The sequence below is a fragment of the Trichosurus vulpecula genome, chromosome 1, assembly GCF_011100635.1.
Source record: "Trichosurus vulpecula isolate mTriVul1 chromosome 1, mTriVul1.pri, whole genome shotgun sequence".
NCBI lineage: Eukaryota > Metazoa > Chordata > Mammalia > Diprotodontia > Phalangeridae > Trichosurus > Trichosurus vulpecula.
The window spans coordinates 44087490-44107604 of record NC_050573.1 but is presented as its reverse complement, the minus strand read 5'-3'; the positions used below and the strand labels follow the sequence as shown (position 1 = coordinate 44107604).

Below are 20115 nucleotides of genomic sequence, written 5' to 3'. Positions count from 1 at the left end.
CTAGTCACTGTGGCACCTAGTTTTCCCAAAATATATGTTATCTCTGATTGTATTTTTATTTCATTTGTTAAATGTTTTCCAATTACATTTTAATCTGATTCCTGAGTGAGAAGGCCTTGTGTTTGATACTTCTGTCTAGTCGTCTCTCTAAGACTAAAAGGTTCTGACTTGCCTTATTAAAGGATCTCTATCCTTATCCCCAGCACCTAGCTCAGTACCTGATCCAGCCATTCATTAATGAACGCTTGTTGAATAAATGAATGAATATTGATTCTTTGCCCAACCTCTAGCAAAAGCTTGGAATGCAGTAGGTGCTTAATAGAAGCTGATTGGTTGATTGAATGAATGAATATAAATCTTTGCTCAGCACCCAGCTCGGTACCTGCTAAGTAAGGACCTAATAAACGTTTGTTGAATTGTATTGAAATAGACGCGAAAGACTTGTTGATTTCATTTGAGCATTTCCCCAAATGTCACAATGCTGCAATCAGAAACTATTTCTAGTTTAAAAAGAAAAAGAACCCACATTCCAACCCTTAAAAAGAAGAAAAGAAATTTCACTAATTAAAAACCTTTTGCTTGTGTCACTGTGAGTAGCTACACTGTGAGATGCCAATTCTAGTTTATTCTTGGATTGGAAAACAGGCTGGGCCACCACCGGTTTACTGAGTTCTGGTGAGAAGCAGAGCACTAGGGGTCACTGGAACTCCACGGTACCCATCCATCTAGCAACCTCAGCAGCCTGCAGAAGCTTTCCACTTAGCCAGGACAACAAGTGATTATATTGCAGTTTATAGCCACCCACCCCTCCACAGTCCACAGCTGTTTTCACTGGCCAATGAAATCTCTCCTGGGGAAGGAGGGGGGTGGTATTTGTGGGTTTCTCCTAGACAAGGTACCACTTTTTACTTTTCCTGAGCCTTTCTTTCCCCTGGTATCACATGCCCTCCTCCCTTTTTATTCTTCCTGGGCTTTAAATGATCTCATCTCGATGTTGTATAAAATGCACACTTATATCTCATCCTATCTCCCCCAGGAAGGGAGGGGGCTGCGGATGGGGGTGGAGGACTCTCACACATTTGTTATCAGCACATTTCAGAGCAAGGCAGCTCTGTCTGAGAGCTACCAGGGCTGGCCTCTCCTTTTCTGCTGGGAATCTTGTTCAGCAGTTTACAAATAAATTAAATTTACAGTTCATCAGATTAAGTACAAGGAGAACCAAGACCAGGACACGAAAGATACAGGCATTTAAGAATTCAATTACATTCAATTCAACAGGCATTTATTAAACATCTATACTGTGCCGGGCACTGTGTTAGAGGCTGGGGTTTCAAAAGCAAAAAATGAAACTAGCCCCTGCCCCAAAATGGCTTAAATTCTCATCTTCATGCTTTTGCATAGATTTTGCCTCATGCTTGGAATGCTCCTAACCTCTGCTTTACGAAATCCCTGGTTTCCTTCAAGATTTAGGGCAATACCTGCATGAAGTCTTTCCTCATCCCCCCAGCTGCTACTGCCTTCTCTCCCCCAAAACACCTTGTATTTATTTGGTATATGTCTCACATATAATTATATATTTGCATGTTGTTTCCCTAGTAGAATGTGAGATTTCTTGGCTTTTGTCTTTGTATTCCCAGGGCTTAGCACGGCGCCTGGCAAATAGTAAATGTTTAATAGATGTTTGTTGGTCGATTGATACAGTCTATTGGGAACACAGTCTTGTCCTCAAAATGCTTACATTCTATTGGAGATACATTCTTGTATGACCCCATGGGGTTTTATAATGACTTCTGACTTATCTAGAGTGGTATCTATGCAGAAAAGAGGAGGATGGGGCTGAGGCTGGAAGGGAGAAGCAATATTTAGTCTTTTACTTTAAAAAAATCTTAGATGTAGAGCTGGAAGGGACTTCAGAATTCATCTAGTCCAATCCCTGCATTTTACTGATGAGAAGACTGAGACCCAGAGAGTAGAAATGACTGATTCAAGGTAACATAGGTTCTAAGAAGCAGAGACAAGATTGGAACTCAAGTCCTCTCACTATGAATCTAGAATTAGGTCTATTCCTCCACAATATGAAATGTGCCACGATGCCCATATTCTGGGAAAAACTAGTTGACTTCTAACTTACCCTTTCTTTCTACCTTCTGGCCTCTAGCAGAGGTAGCTAGCCAGCACAGTGGATGGAACCCCTGGGTGTGGATTCAGGAAGACCTGAATTCAAATCTGACCTCAGATATTTACTAGTTATGTGACCCTGGCCAGTCCCTTGACCTTTGTCTGCCTCAGTTTCTTCAACTGTAAAACGGGGATAATAATAGCACTTATATCACAGGGTTGTGCTGAGAATCAAAATGAGACAATATCTGTAAACCTCTTAGCATAGTGCCTGGCACATAGTACATGTTTAATAAATGCTTGATCTCTTTCCCTTCCCAAAGGTGAGGACTTGGTTGAATAAAGGCACACAGGCCGCACAGAACATCTTCACATCTATTATTCCACCTTGTTCTGACACTCCCCAAAGCTACCCTGGAAATGGATCAAAAATGAGACCATTGAAAATAAACTCCTGTTTTCTCTTTGAAGTTGTTACATGTTGACATGTCAAAACGACTGGCGATTCTTACATCCCTTTGATGTTGGCAAATGCTTCAAATCATTAGATTTCTGTTTTTTGAAGTGGAAGGTGGCTCCTTTAGGGTGAAGAGCAACCCATGTATCCTCTGAATGAACTCATTTTTTGCCTTTGGGTGTGCTGGGGCATGGACCTGTATTCTTCCCCTGGAAGCTCAGGTGCGGAAGCCTCAGGGCTCCAGCTCATTCATGGACTCATAGAAACCTAGACAGAACCTCGGAGGCCCTCTAGCCCAACCTGCACCAGAACAGAAATGCCCTTTTACCTTACATCAACAAGTGGCCATCCAGTCTCTGCTCAAAGACCTCCGATGAAGGAGAGACAGCAGCTGTTTCACTCCTGAATGGACCTAATCTAAGTTTTTTCTTGGCATTGAACCTAAATTAGCCTTTGTGTAACTTCTACCCATTGCCTCTGGATCTGTCCTCTGGGACTGAACAAAACAACCTAATTGTTCTTTCAAATGCTTGTTGTTCAGTCATTTCTGACTCTGTGACCCCGTTTGAGTTTTTGTCTTTTTTTGGCAAAGATACTGATTTAGTTTGCCATTTCCTTCTTCAGCTCATTTTGATATTGTTGTTTGTCCTTCATTCTTGAAGGGGACGATGACATCAGGGAGGTGGTGGCAGGACATGCAAGTGAATTGGATTTAAGTGAAGGAGGGCTGTGCATAGCCACCAGCCTCATTTTTTCTTCCTGAGACACTTGGGTCCAGTGACCAGATATAGATCAGGACGACTGGAGATGCTACCCCCCCTCCCCAGCTAATTTTACAAATGAGGAAGCTGAGGCCAACAGGGTTAAGTGAATTGCCCATGGTCACACAGCTAGTTCAAATGTCTGAGGTCAAATTTGAATTCAGTTCCTCCTTACTCCAGGCCTGGCACTCTATCCACTGCACCACCTAGCTGCCCCTTCCAGATACTGGAAGACAACTCTCATGCCTTCCCTATATCTGTTCTTCAGACTAAAACATCCCCAGACCTTTTAAGTGATGCTCTTGTGGCAAGATTTTCAAATGGAGCTAATCAATTTCCTTCCTTTCCCAGAGTGGAATTCTGTCCCCAAGGGGACCATAAGCTCAGTAGAAACAGATCACTTTCAAATTAAGGAAGGCAATCCAGTGAAACACTTGGCTTTTCAAAACCAAGGAGAACAATAGGACCTTGCTCTTCTGGAAACAGGTTTTTTACCTTTATTTGGACCAATGCTGAGAGGGGCTGGGGCGCTGACTTACATCTTTCCTGAGAACAAGTTTTTAGTCAGAGTTCCAAGCTATTGTGTGCTGATAACCAGCTCCTCCATAGCAGGAAAGCAGAGCCTCATCCCATTCAGCTCAGCAAGGATGGCTTAGGAGTTACAGGTGGCTTTACTGATGGCCAAATGACAGCCTGTCAAACAGATTTTGCATTCTGGTCCAGATTATAATGACTACTCAGCCCACCTTCCATGTGTCTTTCCCCAACAAAACAAGACTGAGAAGAGCACTTTTCTCACCTTAGGCATTCAATTCATGGCTGCTAAATGAATGAAGATTTTAGAAGTGGGAGAGACCTTAGAGATCACTGAGTCCAACCAATTCATTTTTACAGGTGAGGAAAGAGATGAGAGTAAGAGAAAGTAAGCACCTTGCTCAAGACCGCAGGTAGCAAGGGACAAAGACTGGCATTCACACAGTATCTTAGGATGACAAAATCATAGGCTTAGACCTGGAAGGGACCCTCAAAGCTGCGTCATCCAGCACCCTCACTTTAGAAGTGAGAAAAGTGATTCTCTAAGAGCAGAAGGGACTTGCTTGGGGTCATGCAAACTTAGACAGACTGATCCTCTGTCAGTAGCTAACAGGCATTTATTAAGCACCTACTATGTTCCAAGACAAGGAAATGGCAAACCACTCCAGTTTCCTTGCCAAGAAAACCTCACGGACAATATGGTCCATAGGGTCCCAAGAGTAGGACATGACTAAACAACATGCAGCAGGCATTGCGCTAAGAGCTGGCCATATGAAGAAAGTCAAAAGGCAGTCCCTTCTCTCAAGGAGAGATCGTGCAAACAATTGTGTAGAAAAAAGAGATACACAGGATCAATTAGAGACAGTTAACAGAGAGAAGGCACTAACATTAAGAGAGATGAGGAAAGGTTTCTTGTAAAAGGTGTGATTTTATTTTAATTTTTTTGTTCCCTTCTACATCTTCTTTTTAATTTTTTAATTTAAATTTATTTATTTTTCATTTACAACATTCAGTTCCACAAGTTTTTGAGTTCCAAATTTTCTACCCCTCCCTCTCCTCCCCATTCCTCACCCAAGATGACATGTAATCCAATATAGGTCCTACACAGAAAAAGGTGGGATTGTATTTTTTGTTCCCTTCTGCATCTTCTTTTTTATTTTAAATTTAAATTTATTTAGTTTTAGTTTACAACATTCAGTTCCACAAGTTTTTGAGTTCTAAATTTTCTTTCCTTCCCCCTCCCCCACTCCCCACCCAAGAAGCCCTGTAATCTGATAAAGGTCCTACATATAAAAAGGTGGGATTTTGATTGGGACTTGAAGGAAGCCAGGGAAGCCAGGAAACAGGCATAAGGAAGAATGCTCCAGGTAAGAGGGACAACCAGTGAAAATACTCAGAACCAGGAGATGGAGTGTCTTGTTTGAAACATGGCAAGGAGTAGCACTGAATTGAAGATTATTTGGAGTAGAGTGGTGGTGGTATAAATAAAGTATAAAAAAGACTAGAATGGTAGGAGGGGACCAAATTATGAAGGGCTTTACAAATCAAGGACAAGGTTTAATATTTGATTCCCCATAGGGAGGTGACAGGGTTAGACCTATACTTTAGAAAGACAGCTGGGTGAAAAATGAACTGAAGTGGAGAGAGACTTGAGCCATTAGCCTCAAACAGCAGGCTATTTCAATAGTCTAGGTGTGAAATGATGAGAACTTGCTCCAACGTGGTGTCAGCGTCACAGGAGGGGGTTGGATATACCAGAAATATGAAGGTGGACTCTACAGGTCTTGGCGATACTGGATATGAGGAGTGAAAGAGAATGAAAGGTCCAGGATGACACCTAGATTGTGAGCCTGGGTAGTGGGAGTAGAGGCTGGGAAGAGGGAAGTGTCCTTGACAGTAAGAGAGAAGTTTAGAAGAGGGGAGGGCATGGTAGGGAGAGATAATGGGTTGTTTTGGACATGTTGAGTTTAAGATGTCAACGGGACCTCCAGTCTGAGACGTGCAATAGGCAGTTGGAGATGCAAGATCAAAGGACAGCAGAGAGATCAGGGCTGGATAAATAGATTTGAGACTCATCAACATAGAGATAATAATTAAATCTATGGGAACTTTTAATATCATTTAGTGAAATAGTATAGAGGGAGAAGAGATGAAAGCATCAGATGGAATGTTTGGGGACACCAAGCATTAGTGGGTCCAATGAGGCTGAAGATACAGCCAAGAAGCCCAAATCCAAATGCTCCATTCATAACACCATTGCCTTCAGTGGATGCCATTATGATAATGACTAGCTCTGATGCTTTATTTGTGCAGGTTCACAAATGGCTCCAGTTCTACCGTAAGATCCTTGAGGGAAGGACCATCTTAACTATTGTATGCCCACTAGCTAGCATGGTACTTTGCCTAAATTCAATCCATGGGAAATTGTATAAGTCATAGAGCTGGAAGGGCCCTTAGGAATGATCTGATTCATTGTCCTCTTTTATAGATGAGCCAATTGTGTCTCAGGGAGGTTGGATAGCTTGCTTGACATCATAGACATAAATAGTAGGAAAGCCACAAGTCACAAGCCACTGAATCCAGCAGTCTAAAGTGACTCATATTTATGTATCTTCTTAATGCAAAGTTCTGAGAAGCTCACTCCCTTTCTCTGAGACCATCTGTGAATCCTTATTACCTACTGCACCACCTGGCTGCCCCACTTGGAAAGTGGCAGGAATTTAATACTTGGTCCCTCCCCTCCTCTCCCTTTTTCCTCCTCTCTTTCCTTACCTTCCCCAATCCTTTAGGCAGAAAATGTTGACCCCTCCTGCACACTTATCTACCTAGATTTGTGAACATAACATCTTACCACATAAGTACATGTGAGGTAAGGCACAATGCCTAATGTATTAGCATATTTCTCTTGGCGCCTAATACAGGGTCATGCACATAGTAGGCAGTTAATAAGTGCTTGTTGAATTGAATCAGATAACTAACTGATATAGCCCATTCTGTCCCAAAGAAGATCGAGAGGCAGTGTGGTGCTTGGAACTGGATACACAAGGCACCTGGATTAGAATCTCAGCTCTTGCTCCCTAGGTGTGTGACTCTGGGCAAGTTACTGTCTCTGGGCCTCAGTGATCCCAGAGGTAAAATGGGGACAATCAGCTTCGTCTTAAGTATTTCATGGGTGAGTTGAGTGCTTTGTAAACCTCAGAGCAGGTTAGAAACAGGGAAATAGGATGCTTGGACTCCAACAGCACTCCAAGTCTATTGGGCATGCTGGAGCCCAAACGCCAATGGTTAAATGTTCAGGGTGAGCATTTACATGTTGGAAATCAGAAAATGCCACAAATCAGGGCTTGATTTATGATTTTATTGATTGTCTATAGACTTAAGAAGATGATAGGAAAATGCTAATAATACATATAAAATTTGAAGTATGTGCTGTGTGTATATCCCCCTCTCTCCCAATCAGTTGTTAAACATTTATCAGCATACTCTTAGATTTATACCATTTAAATACTTTCTTGTCATTTGATTAAGATATTTCCTGTGTTTGTCTCATCTATCCAGCTGTAAGCTACTACAGGGCAGGGCCTTGTCTTACACTGCTTTCCTATCCCTTATAGCAGTTGGCAAAGTGTAGACATGGGCAATCAAGAAATATGTAGTAATATGATGAATAAAGATCCTGAATGACCTTTTCATTCATTATAAAATGTCAGAGTGAGGAAGAACCTTAGAACACAGAATATTAAAACCTGGTAAGGATTTCAGGACAAAGAAAGTAAGAGCTGGAGGAGCTTATACTGTTGAATGTCACAGCTGGGAAAGACCCTGGAACTTAGAACATAGAATGTTATATAGATTGATGAAAGAACATTTATGAAGTGCCTCCCATTATGCCAGGCACCATGCTAAGTACTAGAGATATAAATACAAGCAAACAAGATAATCCCTGACCTCACTAGGGAAAGACAACACATAAATGGGTATTGGGAAAGGGAGGTTGTGAAGGAGACTCCAGAATGGGTCTTGGAGGCCTGGTAACTAGTAAGTAGAAGCAAAAAACTCATCTATCAGAGCTGGGGTTGGGGGTAGGATTAGGGGATGGAATCCAAGTTTCTGGTGGAATAGAGATGGTTAGAGAATGGGACCGTGGCAAGGAAAACAGGGGATCTCAGAACAGAAAAGGTCAGAGTTAGAAGGGCATTGTCAGTCATTTCCAATTCTTGGTGACCCCATTTGGGGTTTTCTTGGCAAAGATACTAGAAAGATTTGCCATTTGCTTCTCCAGCTCATTTTACAGTTGAGGAAAATGAGGCCAACAGGGTTAAGTGACCTGCCCAGGGTTGCACAGCTAATAAGTGTCTGAGGCCAGATTTGAACTTAGGAAGAAGAGTCTTCTTGACTTCAGGCCCTCTACTATGCCACCCAACTTCCCTTAGAATATCAGAGGTAAGAGGTATTTTAGAGTATAGAATTTCAGAGCTGGGAAGAGTCTTATAACCTAAGAATGTCAGAGTTAGGGGACAGGAGACAGTTGAGGCATTCTAATCCAAGCTCCTTATTTTTTTCTTCAGAGAAACAAAACCACAACAGTGACCAGTCTCAGAGTGAATTAGGGACAGAGATAATGACAGGGAATTTTTTTCTTTGTCTCCTCTCTCCTAAAAAACAGACTAAGTTTAGTATTTTGTTCCATTTACAGTGGAGTAAATATCCTGGGTCTTGTTTCCCAAAGAGTGGAAAAAAAGAACACTTGAGGACCATTTGAAGCCAAGGGAAGATACCTACCTACCATTGGCTTAAGGACCTCTCCTATGGGGTTCAAGAGATATTATCTCACAAGGATCATTTCTATACTGGCGAGCCCCCAAGACAGCTCTCTGTGCCATGTGAAAAGTCCAGTTGTCCCGTTATGAGTGGGTGGTGTTTTATTTTTGATTGTTTTACCTACTAGGGGTATACTGAGAGGAAGGGGTAAATATACATACAGAGGAAGAGTAGAGAAAGGAATAAGGCACCAGATGGGAGAGCCTCTTGTTTTAACCCTTCCAGGCCCCCCAGCTGGCAGAAATAGTCTTCAAGGCTCATCTTCATTACCACACCCTGTTGGTACTTAACCCAAAGCTACCAAAGGGAGAAATGTTTATTTCTTTAAGAAGTCTTTCCACTGGAAAAGCCAAATCAACACAGCATGAACAATTAGTGGTGTTTAATTACCTACAGAAGATTAGACTTACAAGTTGATATATGGCCCCAAAGATGGAACACATGTACTCAGTGTGAAGAAAATATCTTCTTCTTAACATGTGGGATGAGAGGCAACGTAGGTGGCTGAGATGTGGAGCCCATATCCCTAGGGCATCCATCAGGGCTGGGGCGTTGGGCCCCAGCTTCCTTCTTGTCAGTTTCCTGAGGCTGCCTCTCCAATTAGTTTTGCTAATTATCCAGGGAAGATGAGCCAAAACAGCATGTTGGGAGGAGAGTGAGAGGAGCCCAGCCACCCTTAATTTTCTGCTGCTGGTTGGTCAGGTGTTTCTGGTAGCAGCTTCCATTATTGAAAGCAGGAACAGGCCTTGCCTCCTGAATAATAATAATAATAATAATAATAAATAAAACATATATAATTTATGATGAGCCAGGTACTGTACTAAATGCTTTATAATTATTATGTCATTTGATCTTTACAACAACCCTGGGCCTGGGAGGTGGATGGTTTTATTATGCTCATTTTACAGATTAGGAAACTGAGGCAAACAGAGGTGAAGTGACTTGCCCAGGGTCATATAGCTAGTGACTATCTGAGGCCATACTGGAACTCAGATCTTTCTGATTCTAGGCTCAGGGCTCTAACCATTGTACCACCTAGCTACCTAAAGTATCCACATGGAAATTTTCAAATGGGTACTGTTGCTATCATGGTGAGAAACACTTTTTCAATGGGAGATCATGGACTCACATGAGGAAAAAAAAACTTGGGGGAAAAGTAAGGTAACAGTGCTACTAGTATACTGAATAGTGCTAGACTTTCTATTGGAAATATCAGGTTCAAATCCCACATCTGATTCTTATTAGCTGTAAACAAGTCAGCGACAAAGTCACTTAACTTTTCTGAGCCTGTTTCCCCATATACAAGGTGAAAGTGTTAGAATATATGGCCTCAAAGATCTCTCCTAGCTCTGACCCTCTGCGAGCCACTGTTTTCTGCCCTGGTCAGATGACATCGGGAGTATTATGTCCAATTCTACGCTCCATGTGTTAGGACATTGACAAGGTGGAATGTATCTGGCAGAGGGATAGTGAGGATAGTAATGGAGCTTCAGACTGGGCCATATGAGAAGTGAGTATATGAGCAAACTAGGGATGTTTCTCTTGGATAATCTGGGGAATGAGGCAATAACGTAATGACAGCAGTCTTCAAGTCCTAATGTCGTATAAAAGAAGGATTAGTTTTGTTCTGTTTCGTCCCAGAGGGCCAAGCCAAGAGTGATAGACATGAGCTGCAAAGAGGCAGATTTAAGCTTAGTATAAGGACCAGCTTCCCAAGAATAAGAATGGGTTGCCTTGGGAGGTGGTGGGTTTCTCCTTGGGAGTTTCCAACCTTGGGTGGTAGTTGTCTCGGAGGTCTTCAAACAGAGTGAGATGACCACTTGTTGGATGTTGTAGAGAAGTTTCTTGTCCTTGCATGATTTGGTGTGCATGGCCACTGTGGTTCTTTCCAGTTCTGAAAGTCATATACACAAAAAGCAATTTAATTTGTTGGAATTTCTTTTTGTCTTTGAGAGAGAAGCATAAAAACAATCTTCTCATTGTCTCTTAAAATGAAGGTTAGGGAATATGCAATTGTCTTTAATAAATATAATCTTATGACATGGAACTAATAATTAAATGCAATTTATTTCTATCCTAAGGCCAATTAAAGGCAAGTTTGACATAGTGAAAACAGTAAAGGACTTGGGTGCTGAAAGACCTAGGTTCTAATCTAGGTTTTGGATTAGTTGTGTGACTTTCAGTAATTTATTGAGTATCTTTGGGCTTTCCTTCTTTCATCTGTAAAATGAATGTATTGGACTAGGTTCATTCATTCATTAAAAAAAAACTACATTGTACAAGACACTGTGCTTGGGAATGGACGAGTAAGTAAGTAAGTAAGATTACTCCTTGAGCCCATGGAGATTACAATCTAGTAAGGCAACAGGACTCTAATATGGAAAACTATACTATTCAATATTATACTAGAAGTACATCAGAGAGTTCCAAAATAAAGTGCTGTGTGAAGTTTGAGTGAAAAGAAAGGAGAAAGGAGGAAAAGAGAAGGTTTCATGTAGGAGGTGGCATTTAAGTTGGATTTTAAAGGATGAGTAGGAATGCAACACCTAAGACAAATGGAAGCACATAGAGGGATTAGACTGAGCTAAGGTTCAGAGGCAAGAAATCATAAACATAAATCATAGCTTGAGGGCAGGAGTAGATGATGGATGTAGGATAGACTAGATATTTAAGGTACTTTTAATCTCTAAGATTTTAAGAAAAAAGAAATGGGAGGGGAGGGGGTATGGAGAAGGAGGAGGAGGAAGAGGAAGGGTGAGAGGGAGAGAGAATGAGAGAGAAAAGGGAGATTAGGACATGATAAAAGTGGGTAGACCTATAGACAGATTTTCATAGAAACACATTTCAGTTTTTTTAGACATCAAATCTCTAAAAAAACACACAGAGGTTTTAGACAATGTCTCTAAAAAACCACACAGATATTTTTCAACAATAGAGAGAAATAGTTGCATATTTGCAACAGTAGGCAGAAATGGTGATATTACCTTTTACTATGGACCAAGTGAAATTGTCAGGATCTAGAAGTTTCTCATTCTTGTTTTAGGAATTTTCTTGCTGAGATAATCACTCTGTTTAATTTTTGACAGCTTATAAAATGCTTCAAAATTCAAAGTGTTTTCCCTGTTTTTCATTGATTTTGAGATGAATAGTTCAAGCATTGCCATTTAACATGTGAGAAGCTGAGCCTGAGAAATCTTGAAATAAAAAGATTATTCATATTTATTTTATCTTGAAGAAGATGAGAGGACTAGAGATTCATGAAGACTAAATGAGGGCAAAGATCTTAAGTACAGATGATAAGGCTAGAGAAGGTACAAACTAGCTTTCTATGAGGTCAGGTTTCTTTGTATATTTCCACCTTGTCCCCCCAGGACAATCCTAAGCAGCTAGGCTGGCAATTTTGTTGTCCTCCTCCAACCACAGGACGGTTTAGGGTAGGAAGGCTTCAGCAAAGTATGAAGGCAGAACAGATACCAGGTTCCAGGGCTTCTTATGCAAGAACAGATTGCTACCTGTTGCTCTCTTCATACCATTTGCTTTAAATATGTATTACACAAGTACATATTACTTTCAAAACTGTCCTGCTTGTCTGTTCTTCCTTTTGAACATTCTTCTATTTTGTTCTGTACATAGTAAACAATATTTCAGGGGCTCTCTTCTTTGGGGGGCATGATTATTGTTAACATTCCTTCCCCCTCCCATGAAAAACTGAAATGGGGGAGTGGAAAACCCCTCTGTAATAAATAGTCAACTAAATGAATCCACCGAGGAGCCATGTTCAAATGGATAAATCTCTTTGTGTCCATCATCTTTCTGTCAAGAGTTCTTAATTCTTTGAAAGTTGTTTTTGTATTATGACTCCATTTTGCAGATGAAGAAAGTGAGGATCAGAGATATAAAGTCATTTCACTATGTTTACTAATAAGTCTTGGAGCAGGATTACAATACAGTCTCCTTACCTCAAGTACTATACAAGGGTTTTCTACTCTCTCTCTTCTCCTTTCCCTTTCTTCCACCCCCCTCTCCAACACCAGAATAAAATAAGCATCTTAGGTTTCAGGAGCTCAACTTTATAAAGGACGTATCAATATTCTCAGGGAAATCCAGAGCCAGAGCTAAAAATCAGTAACCCTGCCCCTCCCCCACCGAGGATGGATGACTGCGGGCTGGGGTCCTAAGAGATGGTCCATGGCTTAAGAGAGTAGAGAGGTTGTGGAGAAGCTCCCAACCTGTTGGACCAGTTGCTGTGGGTACCTGGAAAGTTCAAGGGGAGACTGACCGTAACCCTTGAAAAAGAGGTTATCCACTTGGGTCTTCCACCACCTGCCTCAGTGATTGGCCCACCAGCTCAGAGAAGCGGGGGAGGTGAGAGGTGGAATTAGCTGTGCGGATTGGGGTTCACGGCTGTCACTCTGAAAGGGTGGGGCTTTTAAAAAGATATCGCTGTTTTTAAAGGGGAAAAATCCATCTTTATGATGATAACAGTTCCTGATCCCATATTTGCCTGCTTGGAGCAGAGAGCCAGCTGAGAGAAGGAGGAGGAGGAGGAGGAGGAGGAGGAGAAGCTCAAGGCAGCTGGAGGAGGGCGCCCCTCTCTAGAAGCCAGCAATACCACCTCTGCTGCACATCTGTTCCGCATCAGGACTGGCCCCTCCCGCGTGCCTGACTAGGGTCTCAGGAGCTACTTGTGCGCTCTACTACAAGGGGCTAGGCTGCTACTGGGACTGAGCCAGCGCGAGCTGGAGCCCTAGCCCGAGCAGGGCCGGGGAGGGTGAGGCAGGCGGGCCCGCCGGCCTGTGGGAGGGGAGGGGCTCTCCGGCCCCAGGCAAACTTTGGCTCCCAGTAGCAGCGGAGGTGGCGGCGGCAGCAGCATCAGCAGCGGCGGTGGCAGCAGCGCACGCCCTGCTCTGAGACGCGGCTAGGGGCGCGCCGGCATGTGGGCGCAGTGCCGGGCCGCCCCGGGCCGCCGCCGCCGCCGCGTGCGCCCGGGGCCAGCTGAGCCCCGGCTCCCGGGCTCCCGGGCTGCCCAGTCTCGCCGACTCCAGGCGACCGCAAGCTAACCACCTCACGAGCCTCCTCCAACAGGGGCTGCGGGCCACTTTGGGCCGGCCAGGCCCCATCCCCCGCCCCCTGCACACCCTCGCATACACCCCGGAGCTGGAGACTGGAGACGCGGCTTCCTTGCCATCCCTCTCCTCCTGTTGCAAACTCTAGACTGATTGTTTTCTTTCCCTCAGGGGAAGAGAGTGTCCTCGGGGCTAGGTTGGCATCCCCAAGGGCGGGCTGGGCGGACTCTGAAGAGACTCCCAAAACCCGCACGGTAGCGACCCCCGACCGCCTCGGGGCCATGGGGACCGTGTGCTCCGGAGAAGGCTCTGGGCTCCGTAGGCGCTTTTGCCTTTAGTAGACTCGCCTCCTGCCTGCCTGCTCTGTCCTCTCTGGTTTGGTTGGGATGCCGTTCTACCCCGCAGTTAGCCTCTCAGCCTAGACGGCACAGGGGAGGAGACTTGCCCGCCTGTCAGCCGGTTCCAAGATGTGCCCGTCGGAGATGGGGACGCTGTGGCAGCATTGGTCACCTGTGCTCTTCAGCCTGGCCGCTCTGTTTTCCAAAGGTAAGGCGATGAGCCTGGTTGGGTCAGTGCCCTCAAGGAGCCCGGGCTAACTTTCCTCCAAAAGTGTGGGGGAGGGGGTAAGGGGGAGAGGTTAGGTTGTCCCCCCTATCCTCCTGTCCAGAATGTGTGAGACTGAAAGGAAAAGGTGTGTGTGTGTGTGTGTGTCTGGGTGTCTCTCTGTCTGTCTTTTGAGGATATGAGAAAGACCGCTTGTTAAAGGCAGAACCGTGTTTGGAATAAGGAGAGGGGATATAGCGAACAGTAGAAATATGGAAAACGCACGCTTAGTTCTCCATATCATTTCAGGAGAGAAGCGGGTTGGGGGTGGGGAGAGGTCTGAGCCAGACTACCAGGGGTGGGAGCTCTACAGGGAGTCCTAAGATAGTCCTGCTGTTGGGACTTCTACTGCCTTCCCTGGGTCACCAGGACATAATTTAAGAGCCCTCTCTCTGCAGGTTAATGCTTCCTATTACATCTCGGCATGTTACTGCCTGTTATAAATGTGAGTTAGTGAAAAAAAAAAAACACTAAAGAGAGTCCCTGAGAAATGGCCCTGGGTGATTTTATTTGGAGGGGGGTGTGTATGTAGGTTGCCTTTTCCCTTTGTATCTCTGTCACCAAATGCTTCCCTTATGTTGAAGGATGAGTTGAGATGCTGTAACTCCTAGCTTGTGAGATCTCATCAGGGCCCCTAGCAGGGCACAGTGAGTAGATTCAGGGATTCCCTGCTTGTAGTCCTTCCTTTTCCTATGCCTTCTTGTCTTACACTGGAAAAAGCAAGCTGCTCCTTCCAGGAGGGAATGATATTTAATGCGTGTAGTATGTTCAAAGAGTATAAACGGTGTATTGATTATGACCAGAAGCTGTGATTTCTGTGTCTTCTTTCCAAGAACCCCCTTTCCCCTGAGGGACTGTCTCTAGGGAGGCTGAGAAGGCAGCAGTCACAGCGGTCTTAACTGAGTGGTGGAATCCTTCCGAAGGAGGGTTCTGTTAAGAATTGCACGCTGAGATTTCCCTTAGCAACTTCAAAGCCCATTACCCTACACGGGGAGTTTTAGTTACACTAATTGTCTATTAGCTGGGTATTGGAGAGGCATGGATATTGCTTATTTTGAGTCTGTTCAGATTGTAGTTGCTTCTTCGATAGCTTTTATGCCCTGCTGTGATACAGGGAGGGGGATCGGCATAGTTGTCTCAGGAGGGCAGCTGTGATGCACCCACATTGTTATTCTGAGTTAAAACAATTTGAAAGACCAGACCTCTGAGTTGATTTATGCCATAAACTAGCTTCTACAGCAGAGATTGGTGACTCCAACCCAGGCAATGATTTGGGGGGACAGGTGGCCAGGGAAGACAGCTCAGCCCTCATAATACTTACATTTCTAGATAGTTTTAAGGTAGATAAAGCAATTTACTTACAACAGCCCTATGGGGTAAGTGCTATGGAAATTAACAGAATTGAAGGATGGGGCTATGAGTCCAGTTGTGTGGAGAACTCCCTTCATTGATAACTCTAAGATTTGGGATTGGTGTGTGAGGGAGACCGGGCCAATATAGGTCCATTCCTAGGGTTTGCATAATATTTGCTGTCTGATGACATGCCCTGTGGAAGAGATTCCAAGGACTGTTACAGTAGGTTTGTAGATTTAGAACAGGAAAGGGACTTTAGAGATAATTTAATTCAATGCTCTTTCTTTGTCAAACAACCAACAGACTCTTTATTAAAAGTGCCTACTGTGTGCCAGACACAGGAGTAGATGCCAGGGATTCAAAGATTTGGCAAAGGTGCCAAAGATTCAAAGTTCCTGGGTTTTGATTGGTGAACATTCATCTTGTTTTGCCCAATTGCAGACCTATCATGCCACTTCCTGGCTATTAGCTTGCCATGACAGTCTGCATGTGTCATATCCCCTCCTGCCTCATCATCTACTAACTCTGAGACTAGCAATCACATCAATTCTGCCATTCCTGGAATGGACAGTTCAGTTCTTTATTCTGTGTTGCTAGTCACCATTCCCTCCAACTTCCTTGTTCAAAATATTCCTTCCTGGACACCATTCACCTATATGTGTTGAGTTCTTCCTGAGGACTGGGATCATCCTTCTTGCTTGGATTTGTACCCTGCTCCCCAACACTTAGCACTGTGCTTGGCATGTAATAAATGCTTTTTTATTCATTCAATGACCCCTGCCCTCAAGGGGCTTACTTCTATTATGTTATAGTTATGCATCCTTCTACTACTTTATTTGACTTGCTGAAGGCAAGTAGATAGGCACTCAGGCAGCAAATAGCAGGCAGAGAATTATCCCTCAGGCCCTCTGACTCCAAATTCAGTTTTCTTTCCACTGTATCACGCTGTTTCCCTTGGTTGATAAATCCCAGGGAGTTCCTTAAGGCTTGGATAGGATAGCTGACTTGCCCAGGGTCTACAGTTATTTTACATTTTACAGATGCTTAAACTGAGACTCAGAGGTTAAGTGATTTGCTCATGGCCACATAACGAGTAGGCGTCTCATGGGAGACTTGAACCCAGGGCTCCTGAGTCCAAATTCAGTAATCAGTTCATTCTAATGCTGGATTATTTGCACAGGGCACAATTCTTTGTTGTGTCTGGCTTATTAATAGTAGTAGCCTTCTCCATTATATGTCATAATCATAGGGTTTAATTAAGAAAAGGTCTGAGTGTCTAATCACAAGGGACCCAGCTAGTGTGTTCTTACACTATGACATCTACACTTTTCTCCTGCTTTATGCATTTGATAACAACTGAAAAGAACTGTATCTTCCAAAGACTTTCTGACTCCATCAAGTAGAAATTCTACATACATCTATAGAGTATAGTGTTCCAGTCTCAGTTGTCTGTGAGAGGTAGGATAATTGTGGTAAGAGCAGGGCATCTGGAATCAAAAGACCTGGTTTCTACTGCCTTCTGGGGTTGTTGGGGAAAAAAGCACTAAGTAGTGTGAAGAGAGCTCTATGGATCCCAGAATCTTCATTGGAAGAGACCTCTGAATCTATTTAGGCTAAACCAGAGATAGGGAACCTGGGGCCTCCAGGCCACACGTGGCCCTCTAGGTCCTCAAGTGTGGCCTTTTGATACCTAGAGGGTCATGTGTGGCCTCGAGGCCCCAGGTTCCCCACCCCTGGGCTAAACTGTGCCTGCTCAGAATCCTCTCCACAATATAGCTGAGGAATGGTTGGTCATTCAGCTGCTGCCATCAATCAATCAACTGAACATTTGATAAACACCTTCTTTGTGCAGACACTGGAAGTAGCCATTCTACTTTGGGAAAGCTCTCAGTATTAGGAAGTTTTTCCTGATATCAAGCCTAAAATGACCTTTTGGCAACTTCCATCTTTTGCCATGGTTCCGCCATCTGGGGCCAAGGAGAACAGGGCAGATCCCTCCTCTTCAATAAAAATCTCTTCTGACTATTAAAGAGAAAAGTCAAGTTTTCTCTATTACTCTGCCTGTTTCTCTTTTCCAAGTCAAGCAAATGTGAATTGTCATTGTTAGTTATTAGGATGCATGTTGGATTGGAAACCCATGAAAGACAGGGACCGTAGCTTCTACTAGCCACATGTATGTCTTTCTATAGGTGTCTTAGAGCTACTCTGCCTCTGAGAGGTTATGTAATATGATAGAAATAGCTTTAGAGCTGGAGTAGAGACCTGGGTTCACATTGTTTAGACCCAAACTCTTCCTAGCTGGTGGCTATCCTCAAGTCACTTAATCTGTTTGAGTCTCAGTTTCTTCCTCTGTCTAATGAGATCAGCTAGGTCTAGTGGGCAGCTATGTGGCACAGTGGATAGATTGCCAGCCCTGGAGTCAGGAGGACCTGATTTCAAATGTGACCTCAAATAGTTACTAGCTGCGTGACCCTGGACAAGTCACTTCACCCTGTTTAACTCACTTTCCTCATCTGCAAAATGAGCTGGAGAAGGAAATGGCAAACCACTCCAGTATCTTTGCCAAGAAAACCCCAAATGGAGTCACGAAGAGTTGGACACGACTGAACAACAATGACGTCACAATAAAATTGTGAATATTACCTTCCTATTCCTGGAAATGACATCTCTTTTAATATAGACCAAGATCACATGACTGTGCTTAGCTGTCCTGTGAGTCATATTGAGTTTACAATCCACTAGAACCTTCAGATCTTTATGCGGAACAACTGCTGTCTCTCCATACCTCCCCATTTTATACTTGTGGAGTGGAGTTTTTGTTTTCAAGTGTCAGATTTTATGTTTATCTCTATTGAATTTCTTCTAATTAGATTCATCTTATGAACCTTATGGTGTAGTGGAGAGACAACTGGCCTTGGAGCTAGAGAAACCTGGTTCAAGTGCCATTCATGATATTGGCTTAGACAAGTCACCCAATGTCTCCTTGCTCTAGGCAATTCTATAAGATTACAAGATGCAGCGAAGATGTCAACCTGCTTTGGTAGAAAAAGCTTTCTGGTCTAGGAGCGCCCGTATATCAGTGAAATCACATGTCTATTTCCTAGATGAAGTTCATTGTGTTAACTTGTCATGATCTTTTTCTGGTCCTGGCTCTTAGGATGCATGGCATTAGCTATCCCTCCCAACTCTGTGTCATCTCCAAATTTGATGTCTATCCTATCCATCCCTTATTCAAGTTATCTGTTAGAAATGTTGAACAATGCTGGAGCAAGCACAGATCCCTGGGGTGCTCTACTGCCAACATCCTGCCATTAAAACTATTCTTTAAATTCATCCGTCCTACCAGTCCTCATTCCATCTAATTGTATTATTGGATAGTCCATATCTCCCCATCGTCTCCATAAGAGTGGCATGAGACAATTTAACAAAAATGTTGCTAAAATGTCAGTAATTTATATCCACAACTTTTCCTTTACCTATTAGTTTTGTAACCCTATCCAAAATGTGAAAAAACGTTAGTCTTGCATAACCGCTTTTCATGAAGCCATGCCGACTCTTTGACTCACCCAAGGAGGAGCCCAATTATTGGGTTCACCAGGATCTGTGCCTTCATCTGTATGAGCACTCTTGACAAGTCACCTCTCTGTGCCTTGGAAGGTGGTATTCAGCATTTACTAAGGGAGAAAAAATTGACCACTCTCCCCAACATGACCCACGAGCAAGACATTAAAAATATGATGTTCAGAGTAAACAACTATTCAATTTTTCTAATATGTTCAAATAAATTGAATAAAAATAGCTGGACTCCTTTATAATAATAGCTAACAGTATTAATAGCTAGCATTTATATAGTGCTTTAAGATTTGCAAAGCACTATACAAATAATATCTCATTTTATCCTTACAATAACTCTACTAGGTAAGTGCTATCATTGTCTCCCATTTACAAATAAGGAAACTGAGTCAGTCAGAGGTTAAGTGACTTGCCCAGGGTCAAATAGGTAGTAAGTGTCTGGGACCAAATTTGAATTCAGGTCTTCCTGACTCTAGGTCCAGTGCTCTACTCAATCTGCCACCTAGCTGTCAAGTGTGGGACCAAGGATGAAAATCAAATGGAATGTCACCAGATCGTTCTTGTACTAGATGGTCTCCAAGAATCCCTTTCACCTCTAAATCTATAATGCTGTGAATGGTTCCCCCATCCCCACCAGTAGCTGGGTGGAATTATATGCAGCATTTATGCATATTTTGAGATTTACAAGGTGTTTTATACATGTTATCTCGTTTGGTCCTCACAAGCAACCCTATGATGTAGGTCAGGGCTGTCCAAAGAGCAGCCTGCAGTGCGATTTTATGTGTCCAGCCTGTGTGTACTACGGGCGTGGAAATTGACGTAAATGCTT

General features: G+C 43.3%; 1 protein-coding gene across 1 annotated transcript in view; it reads left to right on the top strand.

Annotated features, from left to right (window-relative positions):
- Positions 1-14224: 14224 nt before the first annotated feature.
- TMEM132D (transmembrane protein 132D) overlaps positions 14225-20115 on the top strand; it is a 925255-nt gene continuing 919364 nt past the window's right edge. Inside the window, exon 1 of the mRNA XM_036740754.1 lies at positions 14225-14303. Coding sequence (XP_036596649.1) covers positions 14225-14303 — 79 coding nt within the window. The remainder of the gene's footprint in view (positions 14304-20115) is intronic.